This window comes from Callithrix jacchus, chromosome 14 (assembly GCF_049354715.1).
Source record: "Callithrix jacchus isolate 240 chromosome 14, calJac240_pri, whole genome shotgun sequence".
Classification (NCBI taxonomy): domain Eukaryota; kingdom Metazoa; phylum Chordata; class Mammalia; order Primates; family Cebidae; genus Callithrix; species Callithrix jacchus.
The window spans coordinates 16,510,206-16,519,820 of record NC_133515.1 but is presented as its reverse complement, the minus strand read 5'-3'; the positions used below and the strand labels follow the sequence as shown (position 1 = coordinate 16,519,820).

At 37.1% G+C, this 9,615-nt stretch overlaps 2 protein-coding genes across 2 annotated transcripts in view; one reads left to right on the top strand and one right to left on the bottom strand.

The window, feature by feature from the left end:
- Nucleotides 1-8,938, top strand: part of LOC144579140 (uncharacterized) — a 96,420-nt gene extending 87,482 nt beyond the window's left edge. Inside the window, exon 4 of the mRNA XM_078348403.1 lies at nt 7,008-8,938. The gene's annotated coding sequence lies outside the window, so the exon portion shown is untranslated. The remainder of the gene's footprint in view (nt 1-7,007) is intronic.
- Nucleotides 303-1,169, bottom strand: LOC100404525 (small ribosomal subunit protein eS1). Its single transcript, XM_002763706.6, has one exon. It carries the CDS (start codon nt 1,141-1,143, stop codon nt 349-351), a length of 795 nt encoding a protein of 264 aa, XP_002763752.1. The 5' UTR covers nt 1,144-1,169; the 3' UTR covers nt 303-348.
- Nucleotides 8,939-9,615: the final 677 nt, after the last annotated feature.

Genomic DNA, 9,615 nt, shown 5'->3' with positions numbered 1-9,615 from the left:
CTAGGTGTTGTATTTAGATCTACAATCTACCTGAAATTGATTTTGTGTATAATGGAGGTAAGAATCCAATTTAGCTTTTTCCACTTACATACTCAATTTATCCAGTAGGATGTAAAAATACTCTTTTCAGTTGGGGAAAATTGAAATCTTTTTTTTATTTTATTTTTTAAAATAAAGATGGGCTTTCACCATGATAACCAGGCTGGTTCTGAACTCCCGACCTCAGGTGATCCACCCACCTCAGCCTCCCAAAGTGCTAGGATTACAGGCGTGAGCCACCACGCCCGGCCACAAATAAGACATTTTATTTGCCACACATTTTATTTGCCACTATTATAAGTCTGAATTTTAAACAGATTCTTGGACTGGTGGTTCATATCCATCAGCTCGTTCAACTTTAGCACCTGTCTCATCCCCAGTGGCTTTTCCAGAACTACTGCCTTCACCATGAAGCTCCATGAGTTTTCCCAATTCAAACTTGGGCTTCTTCAGCATTTTTACTTTTCTAACGAAGACATCATGGAGAGGATAAATAGATTGGCAAGCCTTTTCTATGTCTTTCCCAATGCTGTCTGGAATCAATTTATTGACCACTTCTTTCAAGTCATTTGTCTGCACCTCTCGGGTCATGATTTCCATCATCTTCTTCCGGATTTGGCGGACCTGTTGGTGCTGAGCATAAGAGGTCTTCCGTATCTGATTGTTGCGTTTTTTAGTAAAACCAACACAGAACAGACGAAGCAAGTAACCATCGGTAGTCTTGACATCAACATGAGCTTCAATCATTGTCTGCCATTTTTTGACCATGGAACACATTTTGTCACGGGTAAGATCCATGCCATGGAAGTTAGTCAGGCAGTTTTTGCCCTGAACATCTTCAGTAATCAGCTTGAATTTTCTAAATGCAACTTCATCATTCTGCAAATCAGCAAGACTAACTTCAAACACTCGACCCTTGAGGCCATCAGATGCAATTTTGGTTCCTTGGGTCCTGGTGACTAGCGTCTTTCCAATATTTCTTATATTGAACATAGCGGGTGCTTTCACATCATACCAATCTTTCTTAGAAAATGGATCAACCACTTTCTTCTTGGCTCCCTTTTTACCGCCTTTCGTAAGGCGCTTGTTCTTGCCAACAGCCATGGTGCTGCTCAGAGAGCCAAAAAGGCGAAAATTGAAATCTTCTAATGAGTTTTCCTGTTCCTGAGCATAACATACCCTTCCATTGACTTAGGTATTCTTTAGTTTCTGTCAAATTGCATGGTTTTTCAGTGTGTCAAGAGACAGTGCTCCATGTGTCTCTCAGGTTTATGTACATCTTATAAGCAAAGGCACCTGACTACCTTTGCTCTGGAGTGTCTTTTAGGGGTGTGTATGTAGTGAACAGCCCTGGAAGATGTTGTTAGTGTCCTCCGGAGTGAAAGAAAAGTTTATTTACTGTCTAGAATGATAAAGGTAATGTTTGCCTTTGAGGTAAAGGTTAGGAAAGCTTACTACCCATTATCAAAGATTTGAGTTCCCTAGGCTGAGAGTTCCTCTCCCTTAATGCAACCTACTTCAATGCAGGCATCTTCTGGCACTCTTGTGTTGCCCTATATGAATTGTGATTTGGAAAACCAGCACAAATGTCAATACCCTGGCTAGTTTAGTGCTGTAAGGATTAAACTATCTTTTTTCTCTGCCCCAAGGAACTTGTGTCTTCTGCCAGCATCCATAAAACTATGTCTGGCTAACTTGTTAATTTGAAAGCTGGGTAAATTCCCAGACACTGTGACACCTGTCGCTTCTGTTACTTCTTAGTATAGGAGAAGTACTGTACATCTTTTATTAGATTTGCTCCTAGGTATTACATACTTTTGATGCTATTGTAATTTTATAAGTTAAAATTTTTTATTCTTTATCAGTTCATTTAAAAGAAATGCAGTTGATTTTTGTTTATTGTCTGGTGTTCATGGACTTTGCCCAATTCATTTATTTGAATAGTTTTTTCTCCTATGGGTTTTTTGATTTTCTATGCACACAATCACGTCATATGTAAACAATGAGAGTTTTCTTTCTTTCTTTCAAATCTTTATCTATTTTATTTATTGTCATGCTTTATTGCACTGCTCAGAATTTTCAGAACAATGTTAGATTTAGTGATAGCTAGAGTTCTTGCCTCAGACCAAATTTCAATATTTAACCATTATATATGTTGAGTATAGCTTTTTAAAAGTAACAGCTTTATGAAGATTAAAAACATATCATAAATTAACTCTTTAAAAGTGTAAAACTACATATGTTTTAGATTATGCGATCACCCCCCAATATCTAATTTTAGAACATTTTCATCACCTCGAAAAGGAAACTTTCTACCCTTTAGCAATTGCTTCTCATTTTCTTCTTTACCCAGCAACCACTAATTTTTATTTCTCAGTGGATATGCCTATCCTGGACAAGTCATGTAAATGGAACAATACAATATGTAGACTTCAGTGTCTGGGTTTCTTTCACTTAGCATAAAGTTTTCAAGATGCATCCATGTTGTAGCATATATTAACACTTGTTTCTTTTTATAGGCAAGTAATATTTTATATTACTATACTATATTTTATTTTTCTATTTATCAATTGATAGACTGGATCATTTCCATTTTTGTTTATTATAAATAATGCTGCTCTCAACATTCATATACACTTTTTGTAGGGACACGTTTTCATTTCTCTTGGGTTTATATGGTCTTTTAAAATGATAGTCATCAAAGTGGGTGTGAAGGGGTATCTCATGATTTTAATTTGCATTCCTCCAATCATTAATGATGTTGAGTATCCTTTCATGTACTTATTGCCCATTTGTGTATCTTCTTTGGGGAAATGCCTATTCAGATCCTTAGCCCACATTTGAATGGTCCCTTTGTCTTTTTATTTTTGAGTTGTTAAGAACTCTTTTTACATTTGGATGCAAGTCCCTTATTAGATACGTGACTTGCATGCACTCATTTCCTTTCATTCTTGGCTTATCTTGAAGGTGTCCTGTGAAGTAAAAAGTTTTTATTTTTGATGAAGTCTATTTTTAAATTTTGTAGCTTGTGCTTTTGTATTGTAACAAAGAAGGCTTTGCCTAATGTTGGGTCATGAAACTTTTCTTCTGTTTTTTTTCTAAGAATTTTATAGTTTTGCTCTTACATTTAAGTCTCTGACTCATTTTGAGTTAATTTTTGTATGTGTGAAATCAGGGTCCAGCCTTGTTCTTTTACATGTGGAATTGATTGTCTCAGTACCATTTGTTGAAAAAGGTATTGTTTGTCACCCAAATTGTCTTAGTACTTTTGCCAAAACTCAATTGTCCATAAATGTAAGGGTTTATTTCATGATCTATATGTCAATCCTTATTCCAATTCCATAAAGCCTTAGTACTATAGCTTTGTTAATACATTTTGAAATTGGGAAATGAGAGAGAGTTCTGTTTGTTCTTGTTTTTCAAAATTTTCTTGGCTGTTCTGGGTCCCCTGTATTTTCATATGAATATTAGGATCAGTTGTCAATTTCTGATTTTAAAAAAGCCATTGTTATTTTTCAGGGCTTGTGTTGAATCTGTAAATCAATTTGCAGAGTATTGTTATCTTAGCAACATTATGTCCTTCAGTCCACAAATTTGGAATGTCTTTTATTTTATTTTTGAGATGGAGTCTCTATCACCAGGCTGAAGTGCAATGGTGTGATCTGGGTTCACTGCAAAAAATGTGCCTCCCAGGTTCAAGCAATTATCCTGCCTCAGCCTCTTGAGTAGCTGGGACTACAGGTGCATGCCACCACACTCAGCTAATTTTTGTGTTTTTAGTAGAAACGGGGTTTCACCACATTGGCCAGGATGGTCTCCATCTTTTGACCTCATGATCCGCCCGCCTTGGCCTCCCAAAGTGCTGGGATTACAGGTGTGAGTCACTGCACTTGGCCTATTTATTTTCATTCTTAATTTCTTTCAACAATGTTTTGTAGTTTTCAATGTACAAGTTTTGCACTTCTGTTGTTAAAATCATCTGAGTATCTTATTCTTCTTGAAGCTATTATAAATGAAATTGTTTTCTCAATTTCATTTTTTGCATGTTCACTATGGGTTTTTATAAATATTTTACCAGGTTAAGAAAGTTTGTTTTTATTTCTAGTTTGCTGATGATTTTTAATTGATATGTAACATTTGAACCTCTGATCTGCTGTTACAAGCATAAAATATGTAGTGATGAAGTCAGGGTATTTTGGGAGTATTAATCATGTCTGTATTCTGGGAACATTTCAAGCCTTCTAGCTATTTTGAAATATATAATGCATGTTATTAATCATCATCACTTTACTCTGCTATTAAACATTAGAATTTATTCCTTCTAACTGTATGTTTGTACCCATTAACCAATCTCTCTCTATTCCCTTCCACCCACTGCCACCAGCCACACACCCTTCCCAGCCTGTGGTCTCTATCATTCTACTCTTTACCTTCATGAGAGCAACTGTTTTAGCTCCTACATATGAATAAGAACTTCCAACATTCGTCTTTAAGTATGTGGCTTATTTCACTTAACATGATGATTTCTGGTTCCATGCATGTTACTGCAAATGACATGATTTTAATATTTTTATGCCTCACTAGTATTCCATTGTGCATATTTGCCACATTTTCCTTATCCATTCATCCACTAATGGACATCTAAGTTGATTCTATATCTTTGCTGTTATCGGTAGTGCTGCAATAAACATGGAAGTGCAGATATCCCTTTTATATGCTGATTTTTTTTTCCTGTGGATAAATAGCCAGTAGTGGGATTGCTAAATCATACAGTAGTTGTCCTTTTAGTTTTTTGAGAAATCTCTATATTGTTTTTCAATAGTGGCTTTGCTAATTTACATTTTCACCAACAGTGTTTGAGTTCCCTTTTCTTTGCATCCTTGTTAGCATCTGTAATTTTTTTTTGTCTTTTTAATAATAATCATCCTAATTGGGTTGAGATGCTGTCTCGTTGTAGTTTTTATTTGCATTTCTCTCATGATTAGTGATGTTGAGCATTTTTTATAAACGTTCATAAGCTCATTGTTGGCCATTTGTTTGCTTTCTTTTGAGAGAGGTCTATTCATGTCTTTTGCCCCTTTTTAATGGGATTTTCTTTCCCCACTGTTGAGTTTCTTGTATATTCTAGATCTGGATATTAGTCTCTTGTTGGATGAAAGGTTTGCAAATGTTTTCTCCCATTCAACTGGGTCTTTCTTCACTCTGTTGATTGTTTCCTTTGTTGTGCAGAAGCTTTTTAGTTTAATGAAGTTCCATCATTCTATTGCCATTTTTCTTTCCTGTGCTTTTGAGTAATATCTTTGCCTAGACTCAACTCCTGAAGTGTCTCCCTTAAGTTTTCTTCTAATCATTGTATAGTTTCAAGTCTTACATTTAAGTCTTTAATCCATTCTGAGTTGATTTTTGTATATAGTGAAAGGGGTCCAGTTTCTTCTGCATATGAATTTTTAGAGCACTGTTTATTGAAGAGTGTCCTTTCCCTGATATATGTTTATGGTGCTTTAAAAAGATAAATAAATGTTTGTTTTTACCAAGTGTTTTTGCTGCACTACTGATATGATCATATATTTTCCTTCTTCATTCTAATAATGTGGTAAGATACACTATTTTATTTGCAAACATCAGACCAACCTTACATTCCATGAAAACTCCAACTGGTTGTGATTTTTAAAAATATTTCTAGGCTATACTTTTAAAATATTTTATTTAAAGTTTTTTCATCAATGAGAAAGCATTTCGCATTCATGTAAAAGCTTGGTCAATAATTTTCATCTCATGTAGTATCTTCAGATTTTGATATTCAGGTTTTCCCCACATTTAAGGAGTCAAATGCAGTCTCTCTTTTTATGTTTCCTGGGAAATTTTGTGTAATATTTTTGTTATTTCTTTTATAAACATCTATAGTAATTCACAGGTAGAGCCATCTATGCCTAGGATTCCTTTGTTAGTAGGCTTTAAGTTTCATATTTGATTATCTGTCTTTTTGTGTCCCTGATTATTTTACATAAATGCCAGATGAATATGTATGCTATGTGTATTTGTTGTATGTGGGGATTACTTATACAAAGTGACTGTCAAATGTGGAAAGATCCAATAAACTAAAGAACTAAGCAGACAAATCAAGTTTGTCAATGGAGGGCAATTTATTAGAGAACTTATGGATGAAAGTGTGGTCTTGAGAGGCTGCAAGAAGGGTAGATTTCTGCACCATTACTTCCTAGACTCAGGGCTTATATACCATAGGGAAAGGGGTACGGGCTTTATAGTGACAGTTGAAGGCAACCCTCCAGAACAGGCAAGGATGTTGTGTGCTGTGGCCTATAATCTGTGTGACCACATCAAGGGTGCTTGGATCCAAAGGCAGGATTTATGGTGAGTACATGTTCTCACACTAAGAACATCAAGTAAAGTAGGAACCAGGAGGCGTTCATGAGACTGGGACTAATCAGAAGTCAATGTGGCAGATTAGCATCCAAGATGGAGTCACTTTTGTCTCCACATTAATTGTAGTTAATTTGAATCTCTGTGTGATGTTATCTTCCTCAAGAGAGGATTTACTTTTGTTTCTCACAGAGGGGTGGGTCCTTTAATATAATCAGAGTGAGATGACTTGAACTTGGGCCTCATTCTTTGGGAGGGTAGTCTATTTCTGGCACCCCATCTCTAGGGTATACCCCTTTCGAGGTCCAAACTGGAAGCTTGGCTCTATATTAGGGTCCCTTGTTTTCACTGAAAGAAAACAGCTTTCTTTGCTTTTCCCGCCAGTTCCTTGGGATTGTGTCAAGCTACACTTAGTTTCTTAGCATCTGCTCTCTGTCCTGACACTGTGCTTCTTGGTCTCTGTTGTCTGACTGGCAAATGTCTCCAGGAGAAAAAGTTAGATGGCATGTTGGGCTGTCTTTCCTGGGTTTCTCATCTATCTGGGATTTTCACAAAGATATTTATTTTATTATCTCCAACTTTTCTAGTTATTCGCAATGAGGAGGTTAATTCCACCAATGTCAGAAGTAAACATTCCACATTATCTCTTGAATGAAAGCATGAATGAAAGGTGGCTTTAAAAAAGTAAGTACTCCTGTTATTAATACTTATCAGTGCAAATCTGACAGTCTTAGGGAAAGATAATTTTTAAAAATTTGAGTATTGAAATTTTAATTTGCACCTTGGGTAATGCATATCTAAACTGAGAAAAGTAATATCCATTAGTAGAATGTGTTTATCCAAAATGTGTTATCCAGAGACCCTTCGTTGCTTTCTAGCAAGATGAACAGGGATTGCTGAACTTTGAACTGGATAATAACAAATTGCTACTAAGCACTATATTCATTATTTACTCTTTACTTTTGTGCACTTTTATTTCTCAAAATGTACCCTGGAGCAGTTGGAGCATAAGTCGAAACAAATCTGAAAATATTCTTGCGATAAATGAATCCATACACCAGCTGGTTGCCATGTTTTTGTTGACAGGAACTTGATAAGTATTATGGCTTTATTTTATAAATAAATATGATGTGCCTTTGTTCAATATAAAAATAACACCACCAGACAGCAACGTTAAAGCATGAACTTTGGGCTATTTTCAGCAGTACTGACAAGTTTACCTTTACCCACTTGCCCTCACCTTTCCCGTCTAATAGAGTCCTGCCTTGCATTTATGGGATGGGTCCTCAGGTTATATATTGAGTCTTTTGCCTTAACCAGAAATCTTAGACTCTCAAACACAGTGTTTCTCTACTGAGTTAATAGGCCCAGCTTGTTTAAAACCAGGTGCTTTCAAGTCATTAGTAAAGAGTGAATTCATATTAAGATAAATTATTTATGATGAGTGATGCAAATATTCAGTTTAAAGTGGTTTAAACTATGTGTACCTTGAGTCAACATACAGGAGCCTGAGTTACTTTTTGCGCACTTAGTTTCCTTAAAAGAATGAACTTCGTTGGATGATCAAAGATGGCCGATTGCTAACATCACGGGATTGCAGCTCTCAGTGAAGGCACAGAGAACTAGAGGATGCAACACTTTCAGACAAATTCTGGTCACTCACGGAGCAGAAGATCCCCAGTGGAGGAAACACACGGGTTGCCAGTGCGACTCTCATGGCCGGAGGAGCAGTTCCGCCTGCACCTCGGTGCGGCAGCTCTCGGAGCAGAGTAAACAAGTTCGGAGGACCCACACGGGCCCCCAGCACAACACCAGAGCCCGGCGCAGCGGCTGTGACGGCACCTCGGCAGGGCAGCGCATGGCACAGAGTAAACGGGACCGGTTCCCCTTCTGACCCAGGTTTGGAGCCCCGGGAAGGCAGAGTCGCCTACTACGGACACAAGAAGGAAGCCTGACAGGAGAATCCTGGGAAGAAAAGCACCATCAGTTTTAACTCCGCTGCTCTGGCCCTGGGAACTAACAACCTGGAGGCCCACTCAAGGGACCTAATCTGAAAGTTGGTAAATTCAAAGACGACAGGAGGATAAATTTACAATGACGGGAAGAAACCAGCATAAAAAAGCTGAGAATACTCAAAGTCATCTTTAGTCTCCCTCTAAAGATGATCACAGTTCCACATCAACAATGGAACAAGGCTTGATGGAGAATGAGTGCATCCCAATGACAGAAGTACTCTTCAAGGAATGGATAATAACAAACTTCGGTGAGTTAAAAGAACATATTGTAGCCCAACATAAAGAAACCAGAAACTTTGAAAAAAGGTTTGATGAAATCCTATTGCGAATAGACAACTTAGAGAGGAGTATGAGTGAATTAATGGAACTGAAGAATACAATACAGGAACGCCAAGAAGTATGCACAGGTTTAAACACTCACATTGTTCAAGCAGAAGAAGGGATATCAGAGGTCAAAGTCCAACTTAATGAAATAAAACATGAAGAAAAGATTAGAGAAAAAAGGATAAAAAGGAATGAGCAAAGTCTCCAAGAAATGTGGGACTATGTGAAAAGACCAAATTTATGTCTGATAGGTGTACCTGAATGCGACGGAGAGAATGAATCCAAGCTGGAAAATACCCTTCAGGATATTATTCAGGAAAATTGTCCTAAACTAGCAAAGCAGGTCAATATTCAACCCCAGGTAATACAGAGAACACCACAAAGATATTCCTCAAGAAGAGCAACCCCAAGGCACATGATCGTTAGATTCACCAGGGTTGAAATGAAGGAGAAAATACTAAGGGCAGCCAGAGAGAAAGGTCAGGTTACCCACAAAGGCAAGCCTATCAGACTTACAGCAGATCTGTCAGCAGAAACTCTACAAGCCAGAAGAGAATGGGGGCCAATATTCAACATCCTCAAAGAACAGAACCTTCAGCCCAGAATTTCATATCCAGCCAAACTAAACTTCACAACTGAATGAAAAATAAAATCTTTTATGAACAAGCAAGAACTCAGAGATTTTATTACCACCAGGCCTGCTTTACAAGAGCTTCTGGAAGAAGCATTACACACAGAAAGAAACAACCAGTATTAGCCTTTCTAAAAATATACCAAAAAGTAAAGAGCACCAACATAAAGAAGAATTTACACCAATGAATGGATAAAACAGCCAGTTAACATCAAATGGCAGTAA

Excerpts from the sequence above, each read along its gene's own strand:
- LOC100404525 (XM_002763706.6), bottom strand. The coding sequence starts at position 1,143 with ATGGCTGTTGGCAAGAACAAGCGCCTTACGAAAGGCGGTAAAAAGGGA.